At 49.0% G+C, this 18,969-nt stretch overlaps 1 protein-coding gene across 1 annotated transcript in view; it reads right to left on the bottom strand.

The window, feature by feature from the left end:
- ZYG11B (zyg-11 family member B, cell cycle regulator) overlaps positions 1–18,969 on the bottom strand; it is a 285,114-nt gene that overhangs the window by 130,218 nt on the left and 135,927 nt on the right. Inside the window, exon 5 of the mRNA XM_086952450.1 lies at positions 14,595–14,771. Within this exon, the coding sequence (XP_086808576.1) occupies positions 14,595–14,771 (177 nt within the window). The remainder of the gene's footprint in view (positions 1–14,594; positions 14,772–18,969) is intronic.

Here is an 18,969-nt window from a genome sequence, read left to right as displayed (position 1 = left end):
CTGGCGTTCAGAGAACCTGCCAGGTGTAGAACCATCAGAGATATGTCCTGATGGTACAGCCATGTCCAAAGGCAGAGAGCCTCTTGACATAGGGTCCACGACACAACCCTGCCCTGTTTGTTGCAGTATCACATGGCGGTGGTGTTGGCTGTGAACACTTGCATTGCTCTTCCCCGGACAGAGGAAAGGAATGCTTATAGAGCAAGATGAATCGCCCGAAGCTCCAGAAGGTTAATGGGGACTTTGAAGGACGCCTGCTGCTTTCCACGGACCACGGACTTCTCTCCTCCATAACCACCTGCCATCACAGCTAGCGGAACCCGCTCCGCGGGTCCCGCGTCGCAGAAGGGGGTGAACCAAGTCTGTGCTGCACTGCTGGGTGGTGAGTGTGCGACAGGGCTGCGAGCTGCAACCCGGACTCAGTCTCCCAGGAGTCCCGGGTTGCCTTGGCCGTTCCAGCTGGCCTGCTCTCCCTGACCGCCCCGCCCAGCCCCACACGCCTCATAACCGGCAGCGTTCCCTACCTGCCTTGGGACTCTGAAGGACGCCTGCTGCTTTCCACGGACCACGGACTTCTCTCCTCCATAACCACCTGCCATCACAGCTAGCGGAACCCGCTCCGCGGGTCCCGCGTCGCAGAAGGGGGTGAACCAAGTCTGTGCTGCACTGCTGGGCGGTGAGTGTGCGACAGGGCTGCGAGCTGCAACCCGGACTCAGTCTCCCAGGAGTCCCGGGTTGCCTTGGCCGTTCCAGCTGGCCTGCTCTCCCTGACCGCCCCGCCCAGCCCCACACGCCTCATAACCGGCAGCGTTCCCTACCTGCCTTGGGACTCTGAAGGACGCCTGCTGCTTTCCACGGACCACGGACTTCTCTCCTCCATAACCACCTGCCATCACAGCTAGCGGAACCCGCTCCGCGGGTCCCGCGTCGCAGAAGGGGGTGAACCAAGTCTGTGCTGCACTGCTGGGCGGTGAGTGAACGACAGGGCTGCGAGCTGCAACCCGGACTCAGTCTCCCAGGAGTCCCGGGTTGCCTTGGCCGTTCCAGCTGGCCTGCTCTCCCTGACCGCCCAGCCCCACACGCCTCATAACCGGCAGCGTTCCCTACCTGCCTTGGGACTCTGAAGGACGCCTGCTGCTTTCCACGGACCACGGACTTCTCTCCTCCATAACCACCTGCCATCACAGCTAGCGGAACCCGCTCCGCGGGTCCCGCGTCGCAGAAGGGGGTGAACCAAGTCTGTGCTGCACTGCTGGGCGGAGAGTGTGCGACAGGGCTGCGAGCTGCAACCCGGACTCAGTCTCCCAGGAGTCCCGGGTTGCCTTGGCCGTTCCAGCTGGCCTGCTCTCCCTGACCGCCCCGCCCAGCCCCACACGCCTCATAATCAGGGCTCCTCCCCTTATTTTACCGCTACTACATCTACAGCTGAGAGCCCTGCTGCGCGGGAGCGCGCCGGGAGAAGCCCGGGACAAGGGCGGGACCGTCTGTGGCCGTCAGGGGCCGAAGGAGGCCGGGCCGGGCCCCCTCTCTTGATTCCCCTTAGCGTCATAATCAAGGCTATGCCTTCGCCTCCACCACGGGAAACCCCCTCAAGGGATGGTGCTTCCAGCTCTGGGACTTTGGATAACTACTTCAAACCCAATAAAGGAGAGGCGGACTTGGAAGGTTCACTTGAGAAACGTAGGGCGGAGCGTAGGCGCTCCATTGAATCTATGAAAACTAGGCCTTTGCTAGATATCACCCCCTACCCCACCACTCAAGAGGTAGGCGCGCTACCCAGTAGTTTAGATAATTCGACATTAGAGGATTTCCCTGTTTTACTAAGGGAAGTTCCCTCTACTCCAGGGATAGCATTTGCAAAAAACACATAGCCAGCCCCCCTAGAGATTTCTCATACCCCTGTTAACCTGGTAACCCAAACCCAACCTATACAATTGGCTAATAAGAGCAAGCCTAAATTAAATGTCGTGGCGGATATACACAGGCCCCCACCCAGTAAACGGGCTCGGAAAACAGCGGGGGGCGGGGGAAATCCAAAATATCACATCTGGATTTTGGCAAGAAGCATACTAACACCACCCTACCGGGGAAGACTACGGAGATAGTGCCACCACCTAAGCTCTCAAACTCCAGTATAATTGCCACCACCAAAGAGCCAGAGGCTATTACGCCGAATCCAAACCACCCACTCTCTGCTAAGGGGAGCATCGAATTCCTACTCCGCTCCCTCCTGCAGCCCATCACCGACAGTTTAAAAAAAGTCGAGATTAGGCTCACCTTACTAGAAACTTCTCTTACCACTCTGAATACTCTAGTAAGCAAGCAAACAAAGCTAGTGGAAACCCATTCCTCGGTTGGGGAACCTTCTAAAGTAGAAACCGTAACTAATGTCAACAAAGCCCCCCCCCCAGAAGCATGCCATCTGCCGCCCCTCTGCAACCCCTTATGGCTGTCCAACTCCAAGCACGGCACAATAACCAAAGTAACAGACCTATTGATCCGGTGGTTCTAGCCCCACATAGTTCACAAATAGAGTCCACTGGAACACACCAAGATCAGGTTAATGCCCCCCCAGTCACGCCCGTTTGCCCAACTCCCAGACCACGGAGGCCAGACCTCCCACCTGAGGCTAATAGACTAATGGTGGTCTTAGCTGGTGCCCCCCATCTAAGATCAGGAGAAAACGAGGATTATCAATCCCTTAAGAAAAAGGTAATCAAATGGCTTAACTGGAACCGACCCCTGCCACCCCACTTTAATAACGAGATCATCATGGTGAGAAGGGTTCCATGGCTAGGGAAGACCAGGAAAACCATAGTGGGGGACTGTATCATGGTAACCTTTAAAGATCCGGGTACGGTTCGACATATCTGTGGAGGAATGAACCGATCCCTTGATTCCACCATACAGACCCTCCCAGTATCCTTTTTCTTTCCCCCAATTCCCAGGCACCAGGCCCCAACACACGATGACTGGACAAGGGTGGATTATAGACGCAATCACAAAGGCTTTGTTCAACGCCCGTACTTCCAACCGCCGGACACACCCTTTTGCGATTTTAAACGCTTTAACTGTCTGAACGGGCTGGACGGGGTCGACTGACTCACCGTCTGTAAGTCTGCGCCAGGGGTATCGGGCTTCTGTGGCCCCCTGGATCCCCCCACTGTGTCCCCCGGTGCAATTTCTGGCCCATTGAATGATTCATCTGCCCTAGACCACGGTCGAATTGAATCCTCCCAACTAGCCACTGATGGAGTAGTTGCTGTCGAGCGGATAACTATGGCTCCCTTCCTTGTGGGCGAGGGGGAGTTGGGATCCCTGGAGTCACATGTATCTTTTGCTGCCCCAGCCACAGGCCCTGCAACACAAGTGGATCATGGACTTACCCCCTCCATCCCTCACGCTAGGACATCTCCCACCTCCGAACATTTGAGGATAATCTCCTGGAACATCGCGGGATTAGCAAATAAATTGGAAGAGCCGGCCTGGGGAAAGTACATAGAAACTGGTGACATATGTATGTTCCAGGAAACCTGGGCCAGAGAGGACTATGGGCATCAAGGCTACTCATCCTTTTTTATTCCAGCTAGGTGGGAAGGCAAAGGCCGACCATCAGGGGGCCTTGCGACATGGATTGCTGTTCACCTGGGCTGTGTGGCAACACGGCTCCCATGCAGCTCTGATGACATCCTCGCGGTCTCATTAACATGGCCAAACAAAGTTAACCTCCTGCTGGTCAATATCTATTCCAGGCCAATGGGAAAGGCAAAAGAATCACCGACTTTTAATGAACTCTCGAACTTTTTATCTGAACTGTCGACTGATTCATATTATGTGGTGGGTGGAGACTTTAACTCTCACTTTGAGCCACTCCCCGGCCTCCAGGAAGGGTTCCTATCAGAAGAAGAAGATAGGTGGGCAGTACCAGGGGTTGATGTGCCATCTCCGAAAGCTTGGACCCCACTAGCGTTGCAAATTACTGCCCTCACGTTAAGGTACGGACTCAGAGCGTGTAATGGGCGAACCAACTCCGACACACCAGGCAAAATCACTTACAATCGCCAGGGAAGGGAGTCACACTTGGACTACATTCTGGTTCAACGAGCGAGGTGGTCAACAATACAGGATTTTAGGGTAATTGATAGGATGGATAGTGACCACAATGCTCTCGAGTTAGACCTTGTCCATCCAGCACCCCAGGGCCTAGCGACCCATGAGGAAGGGAACTATCCCACACTCCTTATAGATAACAGCAGGAGAAGAATTAGGTGGGAGCATATGGTCACAAATAAGGACAAACTCCCACTGCTTTATGCAGAGATTACCCCCATCCTGGAAACTGTTGGGAACCTTGATAGTGTGGCAAACAAAATAGATATAAGGAGTAAACTGTTTGATGCCCATAAAGAACTCATAAAAGTGGCGGCACCCCACTTTACACGTAAAGTACGAAAGCCAAGAGAGAGGTCCCAAGGCAAAACACAATGGTATAACATAGCCTGCAGACGGGCCAAAACAGAACTCCTTGGAGTAATTAAGGAGGGCAAAGGAGGGGAACGTCTTAAGCAATGTAGACAAGCTTATAAGAAGCTTCTTGCACAGGCCAAAATAGAATGGGAGGAAAATCAGTGGGAAGAGCTCACAAAGGCCCTAGCAGTACAAGTTCAACGCCTGTTCTGGAGAATGGTGAACGGGGGATCAGGGAGTCTACATTCGGCAGTGGAGCCTAATATAGCTCCTGGAGTGTGGCAGGCCCACTTCCAGTCGCTATATAGCGCTGAGTCCGGAGAACTTCCTGTGCCAATTGAACCAGTGAGACAGGGCTTGCAGGCGGATCAAATAACACTGAGCGAGGTTACTGCTGCTATTTCAGGCCTAGCTTCGGGGAAGGCGCCTGGGCTGGACGGGCTACCGGGAGACCTGTATAAGCAGGAGACCACCGTCTGGGCGCCCTACCTCGCAGCTCTTTTTAATGGTGTCCTCAGTGGGATGGAAATCCCCAGTACTTGGCTGGGGGCTGAGGTGGTCCCTATTTTCAAAAAAGGATCCCCCCTGAACCCAGCCAACTACAGACCGATTAGCCTGATAGATGTAGCACAGAAGCTGTTCGGCAGGGTTCTCCTGAACAGGCTTCAGGAATGGATTGAGGAGGTGGGCGCCCTCAGTCCATATCAGGCAGGCTTTAGGAAAGGGGTATCGACTGTGGATCAGGTCTTTAGACTGAATTCGATCTACTGGAGGACAGTGAGGTTCGAGGGCGGTAGTCTGTACACGATTTTCGTGGATCTAAGAGCCGCCTTCGACCTCGTGCCCAGGGGAAAACTCTGGGTCATCTTAGCAGGGATGGGCGTTCCACCAGATATTTTACTGACCCTGCAGAGGCTGCACCATAATAATTATGCCCAGGTGAGGTGTGGGAGGTCGGGGGAGCTGACTGATAGATTCCCCGTGGGCAGAGGGGTAAGACAGGGTTGTGTGCTGGCGCCGACCCTGTTTTGCCTCTTCGTCAACGGGGTAATCGCTCATCTAAACGCCACCGACTATACAGATGCCCCCAAATTGAATGGCAACAGTGTGCCCGCAATAATGTTTGCGGACGACACACTGTTGGTATCCAAAACACCCATGGGCATCCAAAGGATACTTGATGCCTTTGTGGCCTTCTGTCAGGATAGAGGGCTGGAAATCAATGCCACAAAAACCAAATATATGGTATTGAACCCAAGCCCCAAACAGCGCCCGAATCCCCTACTGGGAGCAGCGCGACTGGAAAGAGTAGCCACGTTCGAATATCTCGGCGTGACACTCAACGAAAACATGACCTGGGAGAGCCATCAAACCAGGGCTAACCTTAAACTAGTACAAATTACCGGGGGTATTTCCCGGATGATGACCGGTTCGACCTATCGCCCATTGGGGGCCCTAATTCAGATATATAAGGCACAGGCAAGGGGGGCGATCTTGTACGGGGCTGAATTGTGGGGCCACATTCCATGCCGGAACTTGTCTTGCACAGAAAATAGGTTTTTAAGACAAATTACCGCACTTCCCCCTAGCACCCCGCTTCTCCCTTTGAGGCTTGATTTAGGGCTACGGCCTCTCGCCGACGAGATAAGTCTAAGACCCATTGCCTTCTGGCGCAGGCTATGGAGCGGCGACGATCTCGCCGATTACAGGGCGGAACTGGTCGAACTACTAAAACATCCTAAGGCGCTCAGTATTCCCTGGGTCCAAAATATCCAGTCAGTTTGCACAGATTTGGGGCTCCCTGAATTGTGGACCGAACCAGCAAATACAGCACCAAGAATCTCTAAGAGAGCTTTGGCGAATCTGTACCACGAACACAAAAGGGTAAGGGCTATAGCTACCCAGACAGAGGGGTCCCTTTCCTCCATATTCCTGCAAACCAAGGATCTCTATACATTTGAGAAAGCTCTTGATCCCGTATATCCCATATTCACTAGAAAGTTATTTCTCCAGTGGAGATACGGCACATTGCCTTTACGGTCCTTTTCTAGCACCTGGTCACAAGTCCCTTCTACCAAGTTCTGTCCTCTTTGTGTTGACAAAGAGGAAAATGATTTGCATGTGATCTTTTTCTGCCCAGCATACAAGGCAGCCAGAAAGTATTGGCTACTGCCCTTGATTAAGAATTTGGGTGGCAGGGAATATGCACCGATGTACAGGATTTTAAAATGCGATGCTTCCGGCCCAATTGTTTTTGCACTTTCCAAATTCTTTACGAATGTCTGGCATACGCGTAGTCGTCTTTTAAAAAATGCTGGGTAGACTGTAGAATCGCTCACTTTTTAATATTACTTGTATTGTCTGGTTTTGATTTTAATATCATGTACTGATGTTTTATTGACTGACAGAATTTATGTGATTTTACTGTACGTGTATCTTTTATGACCAAATGGTCGAAATAAAGCTTGAAAATTGAATTGAATAATGTGGAGTCGGGACTCCGCCGAAGAACAGAGGCCTCTGATTTCCCCCTCCCATGTGGACGCCACACCCCAGCAGTGATTTATCCGTCACCACTGTGAACTCTAATTGGGGAAGGGAGAGGGATCTGCGGTTGACCCAATCCTGGTTTGTTGGCCACCACTGCAATTGGCGTGCAGTGCCCTCCGAGAGCTGGACACAATCGGAATGATTCCACTGATGCTGTGCCCACTGGAACTTCAGGTCCCACTGCAGAGCCCGCATAGGCCACCTAGCATAGTCCACCAGCAGGATGCAGGAGGCCATGAGGCCCAGTAGCCTCAGGGTTATTCTGACTGATACCCATGATAGAGGTTGAAGGATCAGAATCATAGCTGGAATATCCCGGACTCTATGCTTGGGAGGATAAGCCCAAAACTGCCCTGTGTCCAGAACCGTTCCGATGAAAAGGCCCTTTTGAGAGGGAATTAGGTGTGACTTCGGCACATTGATGGTGAATCCCAGCGAATGCAGGCAGTCGGACGTAGTCTGGAGGTGGGAGACGACGGCCTGTGGCGAGCCCGCCTTCAACAAGCAGTTGTCGAGATTGGGGAAGACTGGAACCCCTGATCTGCACAGATGAGCTGCGACCACCGCCATCACTTTCGCGAACACCAGTGGGGTGCTGGTAAGGACAAAGGGGAGCACGGTAAACTGAAAGCGCTTGTGGCCTACAGTGAACTGCGGTGGGCCGGCAGGACGGGAATGTGAAAATAAGCGTCCTGGAAATCAACGCTACCATCCAGTCTCCAGGGTTGAGAGCAGACAGGACCTGAGCCAAGGTCAACATCTTGAACTTCTCCTAACGGAGGAAGCGGTTGACGTTCCTGAGATCCAAGATTGGGCATCAGAAAGTAGGGGGAATAACAACCACAACCTAGTTCTGGAGCAGGAACACGCTGAATGGCGCCCTTGGCCGAGAGTGCCATAACTTCCTGTTGGAGAAGGGCCAGGTGATCCTCCGACATGTGATGGAATTGAGATGACATGGATGGAGGGGTAGTCTCGAAGGGGAGGGAGTAGCCCTTTCGGACTATCTGCAAAACCCACCTGTCAGACGTGATGTTGAGCCAGTGGGGGAGGTGATGGCGAATCCTGTCGCCCACTGGCAATTGATGGGCCTGAAAGGTCAGACTAGGACGCTTGGAGGCAGCTGCATAGGGGGTGCTGGTGGACTAGCCCGTCCGCTGGCTCTACGATCCAAGGCGGTGGGATACAAGTCCCTGGCCAGGCAGAGGCTGGACAGCTTGCGCAGGCCTGTGGTTCTGGGTGGAACGTGGCAGGGAACCCCCTCCGTAGCCACGAAAGGGGCAAAAAGCAGACTGCACTGGGCAGGAGGTGGAAGTGAGGCATAAGGATCTGGCTGTAGCCCTAGAATCCTTAAAGGGCTCGAGCGCGTCATCTGCCTTGTCGCCAAAAAGGTGATGGCCAAAGGGCATGTCCAAAAGTGTTGCTTGGACATTACCCGAAAAACCAGTGGACATCAACCAGGCGCAGCGTCTCAGTGCTACTGACATCGAAATCGTCCTGCCTAGTGAGTCGGCGGTGTCCAGCCCACACAGGATGGCAAACTTCGCGGCGTCGCTCCCTTTAGCAACAGCACGGGAGAGCACGGCCCGACCCGCCTCCGGACACTGTGGCAGCACCTGCGCAACCGTGTCCCACACAGAGTGGGAGTAACGGCCCAAGAGACATGCAGTGTTCACCGACCGTCCTAAGCTGGAGGAAGAAAACATGTTCTTCCCAAGGTGGTGCAGCTGCTTGGATTCCCTATCAGGAAGTGCGTTAGGGAATACTCCCTTGAACGTTGAGGCTTGGACCACCAACATCTCAGGGGTGGGGTGTTGGGAGAGGAAAAAGGGGGTCGCCGATGGTCTGGCGGTGGTGTCGGGCCATCATCCTATTCACAGGAGTCCCTCTGTTGGGCTTGGACCAGGTACCCAAAAGGATGTCCGTGAAGGCCTCATTAAACGGCAGCAGGGGCTCCGAAGAGGCCGCTGCCGGCTAAAGCACTTCAGTCAGGAGGTTAGTCCTGACTGCCACCGTAGGAAGTTTGAGGTTTAGGGCCTTGGCCGCCCAACGCAACACCACTGGGTAAGATACAACCCTCCTTCGTAGCCATGGTAGGGCGAGAAAGCATGCCAAGGTCTGGGGACGTATCCAGACCACTGCCCTCACCAAACACCTCTCTCCAGTCCGCGTCTTTCAACTGGTCTGCTACAGGGTCCACAGACCCCTCCCAGTCCTCCTCACCCTCTTCTGGTAGCCACTCAGGGCGATATGGAACACCAGGGGTTAACAATGGCACAAAAGTACTGGTCGGCGACGTTCCAGACATCAGTCGACATCAGTCCTGCTCCGTGTCTGCATCGAGGGGGAGGCCGGGGTCGACATCATCTAGGGACACAACAAGCGTCTGAGGCGGTGGAAGTGTTGTCACTGGATTCGGGGCCAGAGCAGGTGTCACGAGGTCGCCCGGCGCCGATCCAGATCCAGGCTGGATCCTTGGTGGTCCTGCAGTGCCAAAGACGAAGCTACTGGCATCGAAGGCTTAGAGTCCCCAACCGAGTCTGTGGGGCCCGAGGGCGCACCAGCTGAGTTGGGCTGCCCGAAGATGGAATGCAAGGCTTCATAGAAGTTTTGAAGCTGAACAGGGCTCACTCCGGCTACCGGAAAGGGCGGGAAGGCCGGAGTCGACCCAAAAGGCTTCGTGGGTGGAGCCAGACAACTACCTTCTACTTCACACGCAGGCCGACGGATGGGGAGAATGCAAAGAGCGACGGTGCTTCTTCACCTTCTTTTTGTGCTTCAACTTACCCAAAGATGAAGACTTGGATGAAGAATGGTGGTGACGACTCCGCAACCGGTCCTGTGACGTCGCTCTCGACAAGGGACCTCGAACGGCGCGGAGCTGACTGCTGGGCCTCGAGAAGCTTTTGGGACCACTCCTGCAAAGACTTTGGATTCATGGCCTGGCAGTCAGAACATGACTTCGGGTCGTGGTCGCGCTCCAAGCACCAAAGGCACACATGGTACAGGTCAGTAACAGTTTGTGACAAGAGTCACAAGTCTTGACGCCGGGACATCCCTGTGTGCACCAGGAGTCGAAGGACTCGAAAATACATCGACAAAGTTGCAAAAAGAGTCCAAAAATGACTTGCGGTACCTCTCTGGATCTGCGCTGGCTGGCGTGGAAAAAGAAAGAATGGACGTCAGCACGCGAGGTGCGGCGTCTAAGTAAATACTGAGACGTCATCCGGCAACCACGACGAACGTTGAGTCGATCAATGCCACCTATAGATGCGCTGGGGTACTGCAGACTAAAACAATTCTACAGATCTAGTCTAATGCCTGGGGGTAATTCTAAGGTGAGGAACCCATAACTAATTGTCTCTTTCAGACATATTTTGTTTAAGTTTTATAATCTCTTTGAGCTTGTAGGCAGTGTCAGACACATTACTAGTGTAACTTTGGCCTTAATAATCCCGCCTGCAAAATTCCACCGAAACCCAATAAGTTAACCATCTACCCTAAATAAAGAAAAATTATTTAACCTGCAAATTTCCTAGTCCTGGAATTAGCAAGCAAACGTCCCTTGAATTTCAATTAAAGATGATGTATTACCCACATCAGGAGGGTGGTGGAGGGAGGGTGGCAATAGGTGTTTTATATGAGTTACAGCCAAAACTAGCTCCAACCAAATTTATTTCCAACTAGGTGTTCTCAATTTCACCGTTTTATAGGAGAAAAATGAAAATCTAATAACTCACTTAACTGCATTTAGTGAGTAATTTGGCAACTGTTCAGATCGTCAAAACTGAAGTGTACTGTTTGTGGGTAGATGGCGATACAGTGGAAAACACATTAGTGGATACATTCCAGCTATTTGTCCCTCCCACAGATTGTCAGTCTGCAAGGTACTGGAGTTAAAGGCATTCTACAGCTCACACCTGGAACCCTAGATTTGTTTTTAAAATCAAGTGTCCTTAATGCTGCAGAGTTCAGCAACAATGTCATTTAATGCCTTGCTGAAGAAAATCCCTGAATTGTAGGACGGTCCATTCATGTGGACACGCTTTGCCTCTGAAACAACCTCACACTAGGCCTTTGCAAAGCCATGTGAACCTGCAATGTCACCCAAAAATCCTTGCTGGATTCGCAACTATACAAAACAGAAGGAGTCATTTGTCGATTGCGTCCAAAGTTTGAGTCTGTAAAAAATTTTTGTGAGCCCCACAAAAGACTTCCCACAAAAAGCACATGCTTTACTTTCCTATAGGAAATAATTAAGAATATTACATTTGAGCTTTCCATGCAACTTCCTACACACTACACTGTAGGGTTTACTGATCATAGCCTTCAATGATTAGTTCATGTAACACAGTGGGGAGAGGTGGGATATATGGGTGAAATTCCCGGTTAAGCACATTCCAGGTGTTTTGCACACATCCTCCAATACCTATACAGCTTATTAGATAAACGTGTCCTAGTAAAAAAACACAGCACCTCAATATGTACCATGAAATTTGCTTTACTGAGAATGGATTTATAAAATGCTAAAAAGTTAAGCATTTACATAGGGCAGAAGATACTCAGTAAACTGGCTTGTCTGCATTTTATTCTCAAATTGCATTGCTGAGCATCACGATTTTGATAGAAGCTGGGTTAATTATCCTCATTTGAAGCCTTGCTATTCAGAATTGATGTACCAAACCTGTTTCACCACACTCCACCAGCTCTGGTTGTAAGGTGTAGAGTAGGTTCGTAGGACTGAGACAGTAGTTCTGTGTGCTGACCAAATTCGGAATGATGAACCAGCGGCTTTTGGATGAGGAGTGCTGAAGACTTCAGTCATGCTGCACTCTTCTCTACCAGGCAACCCCTTAAAAACAAAGCCGAGTGCCTATAACATGGAAACCAGCTTGAACAAAGACCTGCTTCACCTTCCAGGTCGGCCAACACTGAGGCCCTAATGCAATTTCATGGCTGAATTCAGATCACTGTGCAGACAGGAGTTTATATAAAGATCAGAATTAGGAGCCGTGTGACAAATATCACACCCTCAAGGTTTCCCTGATAAAGTTCAGCACGTTTGACTTGCCAGAATTTACTGGGGGATATAAAACGATCCTGCGAGGAATGCTTCTTTTTCCATCTGAAAACTCAGAGTAGGAGTTATTTACCAAAGCTGGTAAGTACCTCAACCTGGAGTAATGATATTTACCAGTTATGATAAATACCTACTCCTCCAAACTAGTAGCAAGGGCCAAAGAAGGTTTTGTTCATGGGCACGATTTGAAATGAAATCATAGAGTCCATCTTTGTTTTTCGTACTTTAAATACTGAAGCAAACTTAAAGTGATCTACATTTCATTAGAAAAATCGCTATTCCTGTAGAATAAACATTGAAGCTGAGTATTAATCCACTGAGAGGAAGAACAAGCATTTTAGCAAGGAAAATGCTCTGGAAATGTAATACTTTTGCCAGTTGCATAGCCTCTGTTTTTTCTAAAAGGCTGGATCGTAAATCCATCAATGTCATGTTGGATATCTATAAAGCGAACTGTGTTTTCATTGCCGATTATGGCAGTGAAATGTGGGGCCATACCAACCTTTTATGTAATGAAGAACATGTTTTTAAGGAGACTCCTATGCCTTCCTCGATGCTCCCTCATTTATTATTTAGGAGTAGCTTGAGCTAAGCTTTTTGTCTAATACCTTGCAGTTGCAGTCTTTGTTATTGTGGCTGTATGTCTGGTTTAGATTAGAAAAGAGCCTTTATCATTTGATTTTGAAGGGATGTTTGTCTTTTAATTAAGCCTATAGAAGTCGAACACATTTTCGTGGGGCACCAGGTACTAAATCATTAGTAGGCAACCTAATTCTGGGTCAGGGTTTCCTAAATAGCAGAGGAGCTACCTAGCTGTGAACTGTTCAAAGTGATTCTCTGACCAAAGCATTAGTCTCCATCTGTGGTTGCAGGCCCCATGTATCCCTCTGCAGGTGAAAGGAAGGTGCACGGTTCCAAGGGAGGCTGCCTCCGCTACGTGTTAACTCCCGCTGCCCAGCACAACCAGGGTCAGGAATCCGGGGCATACTCCCTTGGCCTGAACAGTAAGTAGCAGAGGTGCCTCAAGATAGGGAGGTAAACTGGTCAGTGGCTCAGGTAAGGACCTCCTGAGCAATGAATTCCATGGCAACTCTGGATAGCGGTTTCCCTGATTGCCAGGTAGGGAATGACCATTTGGTTGCCGACCCAGCATCTGACCATCTGGTAGGTGGCTGGCTGACTGGTTAGACAGAGTGCCGGACGCTTGGCCAGCCAGCGTTGCTAACTCAGACGTGTCTCTCCTCCCGGGGTACAGCACAAACACTACATGTTCCCAGGTACTCTTGGAGGCATGTGCAAGGTGCTCTTTCCCTTCTTGAGCAGGAATGAAAGCTCTGACCGGCCTCGAGCAGATTACCATTCAGCAGCCTGCAGCATCACAGAGGGCTAGGGATAGGGTCTTGTGGGCAACTGGAGGATTCCATCTGTTACAGCAGGGTGAAAAACTCTGACTGGGTCCCCATACAGAGTTCTGTCAGGCCTGGCATCTTAGGCAGCAGACACGGACATCAGTATTCCAAATGAGCCAGGACATCCTGCGCAGGCCCTGCATGTGCTTTCCATGCTCAGTTGGTGTCTTTGGCCCACGTCTTCAGACTCGGGAAGGTTTCCCTCAAACAGGGTGAGAAGCTCTGGCATTGGCTTGCGCTTAAAACTCCTGCAGGTCACAGCCGCTGGGTTCAGCTCCATTCGCCAGACTGCAGTGTGGCAAAGTACTCCTGTTGGAATTCCACAGTTCCCAGGAAAGCGGCATTGCTACGGTGTGGTGAAAAGCTCTGACCGGGTCCCAGCTGACAAAGTTTAAACACATCCACAAGTTAAAGCTCGTCAGGTTTGAAATTATCTTTTTGTGTAAAAGGGCACCAGTGATAGTTCATTCTCAAGGTAGATCAAGCCAATATGCAAGTATGGGTGTGCCAACTCAGAGACCTGCCCATGAATCTCATGCTTTTCTTTTCTTTTCTTCCATAAAATGTCACCAGACAAGCAGAGGCAATTAACATCCCTAGTTTTAATTAAACGGCAGCAGCAACATATTGACCACTTTCAATAAAACAGATTTGAAAGAACCTTGTGTTAACCTCAACTGCCCAGCTATTGATTGATTCATATAGAATATCATGTTGAATACAGACTGTAGCAATGATTATTGCTGATTTGGCAGTACATGGGTTCTCAAAGTGCATTGAAGTTTAGCAAAAAAAAATATATATATATATATATATATATATATATATATATATATATATATATATATATATATATATATATATGTGCTTTAATGAAAATGTTATCCATAAAGTCACTATCAAAAAGTGTTTTAATGTTCAAAGTTGATCCTTATATTTCAGGTGGACTATTCATTTTGTCAACTATAAGGTGCAGTGCATGCGAACATCACCTAATGAACGAAAATACCTCCACGTATTCACTGTAACCCTGCACTCAGAGTGTGGAAGAAATGGATTAAAAAGAAGAGGACTAAGTTGTCCATTACCTGTTGGTGATTTGGAAACTGTTCCATAGCCGCAAGGAGTAAATGGGTTACATCAGCCAACAATTTGACAGGCATCCCTGCTGCCAGATCCTGCTTGGTTAGGTTAAACACACACGCACTTGCTGCCAGCTGCACTGGTAAATTCGAGGGGTGATTTCGCATGCCGATAACCACAAGCTGAAATACAGGCATAAATGCAATAACAGTTTGCTTTTAGTCAAAGTGAGAAATACATGAACGTAAACAATTTAACTTTGTATTTAATAAACAATTATTATGAGAAATGTTTTGTTTCTCCAGAACCTCATGTTTTCCTTTTCTTGAAATACATTTGAATTCCTGAATTCATGATGTTCTTGTGTCACTTCATGTATATTGCATGTGTTTTCATGAAAAGACATAAAAGTCGAAAACACTAAAAGATAAATAAAACACAATTGATAACACAGCTGAGCAACGAAAACCCATTTAGCTCTTCCTATATGATTTTATTCTAATTGTGATTTGTTAGAGCTGTATTATAGAGCAAATTCTAAGGGCAACTGTTGAGTGGTTTCCACTCTCAAACAAGGGATAGACTCCACAGGAATAAGATAAAGAAAGGAAGGATGACAAGGCAGCATGAGACGAAGCCAAGAAGATGCAAGAAGCCTTGGGAGCATAGTGAAGGCAAATGTAATGGTAAAGATGCCTTGAAAGCATAGTAAATGCAAATGTATGTGGGGTAGCCCATGTCGTACCCAACCATGAGTCTTCCATTGGTAATCTTGAGAATGCTCTAGGCGCCAAGTTGGTGCGAGTGAACAGTACGCAGGACCCAGATGGAGATTGGGCACAATGCAGCAAGCAGAAACTGGTGATGCATGAAGTTGCATCTGATTGAGGCGGCGTTAATATTCACTCAGCTAGCTTAATTGCCTGCATAAGTCACAAAAAGGTGGCCTGAGAAACGCAGATCCCTTGATTGGTAAAGTGGAAATGCAAAATTGGCTTGATGTCCAGACTGCTTAAGAACTCCTCAACTGAAGAGGCAAGGTGGGGGTCTGGAGAAAGATCTCCAATCTAATACAACTCTGCTGGATTTCGTTATGGATGAAGGGAGAGTTTGGGAAGCCACTAGGCGGCATATCAGGAATGGGAGCGCTGATGCAGAGCTTAGCCATATGCATATTTTTAAGGTACTCTACTGTGGCAGATACACTCAACTACGAAATGTTCCCACTAAATGCATGAGATGCAGACAGCGCAGTAAGGAAATGGAAGTCAGCACTGCTCCCAAAGTACAAGCTGGGTCCTTGGAGCAAATGGTTTTATGACCAAAGAGGGAGTGAATAATATTTTCTGGGGACCTAGGATTACAATGTATCAAGATCTGAACCACAACTGCCGGCTCTCAGCTAGGTTGTAGTGCATGGTGCTGGGAACTGTATGACTCCGGTCTCTGGACATTAGCAGCTTTTATTCTGCAGCTTCTTTTACCAATGTTCTCTATGTACTTGTACTTTTACAGGGCACAATCAAGGAGCAGGTTGATGTACCTTGGCCAGAAAGAAAGCCACAACCTACAATAATTCTGCTGGTGTTGCCAGTCTCTAGGAGACACCCTCCCACTAGTTCCTTCTCTTCCCATATTTCCCAACACTACCTCCTAGTTCATGTGGGAGGACAATCTTTACCTATCTAGGAAGTTGCCATCAACACCACACACAGTCACAGTTATAAGGAGGTGGACTGGTGGCACTGGTACAGGATTCTAAGAAACCATGACTGCCCTGGAAAAAGTGATGCCAACTCTTGGTCTTTTAAGAAATGTCACCACTGTCAGGGTGACTACCCCGGAGGACTGCAGCCGAGTCCTAACCAGAGGAAAGCTGAACAATGGCAAGTGCCTCAGTTTACTAAAATATCGGTGCCTTGGGCTGGTCGTGGGGTGTGTGTGTAGGGGGGGGGAGGGATCAGATGTTATACCTGAAAACCAGAGGGTGGGAGGGGGCGGGAGTCCTTCCTCCAGAGCTTTACGCGATGAGCCACTCCTGAGGAGTAGCAGAACTTTCCATCTCAACTGCCACCTATATAGCACAAAAATGGATCTTAGTTGTGGGAGGCTGGGAGATGTAGAGAAGGGGTCACAAGCTGCTAATAATTTGGCACAAGACACTATACTGAACACCAAAGTTTACTGGACTCTTGGCAGGATAACAATTATCAAGGACATGCAGAATAACCAAGCTTTTGGGAGGAAGAGCAGCTTCGAGGACCTAACATTTGCATTCTGAAACTTTATTCCATTGGGAGAATTTAAATTCATGCCTGGCGGGAACAATGGCGGTATTCTACCTCAGAGTGTGAATGAAGAATAGAGAGAAGGCTCCAACTCAATAAAATGAATTGTGCAGACAAACAACTAATAAAGGAATGAGGGAAAAGATTTAAAGAAAATGTTTTTTTTATATTTCATTAAATTAAATATTCCATTAACCTACTGGTGCAATATTTCCGCAGTGGGTGTGAAGAACCGAGTATCAACATTGTAATATAATTCAAGCTGAACTGGTGAAAATGGTCTTGGTAATTATCCAAGAATCATATCACTAGAAAAGCTTATTGGATAGCGCTTTTGAATACAATGGTGAAAGTATTTTGGAAATGTAACTTGATTTGATATTATTCAGTGCCCTGAATTCTAGGTTTTAGGCCCTCCACCTAATGATCATGAAGATTGATGACAGGCCTACCTAATCACTATGAATCTGCAATAGACTGCCCATAAGAGAAACTGGACTCGCCTCCATAAGGTTTCCAGTCACCACAATGAAATGATATTTGGTCCTCTGACCCACGCCCGGAGAGGAAGCCTGTATGTATCTTTTAGTACAAAGGCTCGCAAAATCACACCCTGAAGGAGAGAGATGGGCTTAATTCAGGCGCGCTTCGTCCATTGTTACGTTGGGGTGTAGCACCACCGCCCGCAGCTCCCTCGGCGTTTCTGAACTTAAGAAAACCGAATCAGTTTACTTAAGTTCAAAGACGCAGAGGGAGAACTGACAATCATGTCAGTCATCATGACGTCGGACCGCCCAACCCCTTCAGAGACTAAAGGGGGTGGGCGTTATGGCATCATGTTGACTGACATGATTGTCAGACGGTGACCAAGGGCAACAGGCAGCAGCACATGTGCGCATGAGTGGGGATCGAGGGCACATTTTTTGCCCGTGCCCAGTCATTCGCACTTGTGTTTGCGCTGGCTTGCGCATGCCCATTAGGAGCCCCTCGGTCTCCTAATGGGCGTGCAAAGAATAACCTGTGCCCCAAGCCAATCCTGGCGCTGCAGCAGCGCCAGGATTGGCTGAGAGGGGTTGCCAATCCACTCCGTTGGTGAAGGTGCCAAGGGGAGCGGAGGTGGCGCGGACCAGCTGTCGGGTACGTTTTCTGTTTTATAATTATATTTAATTCCCCGGCTCCCCTCCCCCGCCCCTAACCTCCCTCCCCTTGTGATCCCCCCCTCCTGTGTTTTGAGTCATGTATTTTCCACGTTATGATTTTATGGGTTATCATTTGCTGCACAGGCATTTCCCGGTGCTTTAATAGGTCAGCATTTAGAGGGTTCAATTTCACGAGGTCCTTCTCTCAACTTAGTGGTACAACTATCCCTGAAGCAGATTTCATCTGTTCCAATCCGAATACAAATAATATTGTGATACGATGTATATGAAAGTCACAGAGGCCTCCTCTGGCTAAAGACGCTAATTTGTAGGTGGCCATGAGGTGGTAAGAGCACGGCAGCCCGAGGCTATAAAGCAGACGTGGCTATTGATCTGCTTCCTGGTGAACCCGAGGTTAAAAGACATTAGTGATCGGTGTTTAGTTTTGGTGACTGATACTGTCCCAAGTCTGTAGGTGTCTGATGGATGCTACCTGGTGATGAGACTTGAAATATATTTTTAGGATCCTTATGACGCAGGAGGAAACACATTAGCATACATATGATGACAGAGAACCCATTGTTTATTGATACATCAGAGCAATCAATGTAACAACAGAGGTAAAAGCAGAAGTAATGGGGGAAGAGGGCCATCTTTTATTAGATTGTTCTGATCGAAAGGCACTAATCAAATCCAAGGCGGTACTGGACAGGCATAAAACAGGCATGTCTCGGAGTACCCAGATTGTACCTCTTCACTGAACTGCCCTGTTCACACATGCGCAAGGATTCAGCTGTTGGCAGCGGAATGGGGAGTCATTTTGTGTGTGCTGTCAATTACTTAACCTATAAAACATAAGACACGTCAACCTTGGGTTACACTGGTTACCTCATTCACAAATGACGATGCGTATGAGAGACGAGTTTAGGGTTTTTCGTAAATTATTCAGGTAA

The sequence above is a fragment of the Lissotriton vulgaris genome, chromosome 1_1, assembly GCF_964263255.1.
Source record: "Lissotriton vulgaris chromosome 1_1, aLisVul1.2, whole genome shotgun sequence".
Lineage (NCBI taxonomy): Eukaryota > Metazoa > Chordata > Amphibia > Caudata > Salamandridae > Lissotriton > Lissotriton vulgaris.
This window is presented reverse-complemented; position numbering and strand designations above follow the sequence as displayed.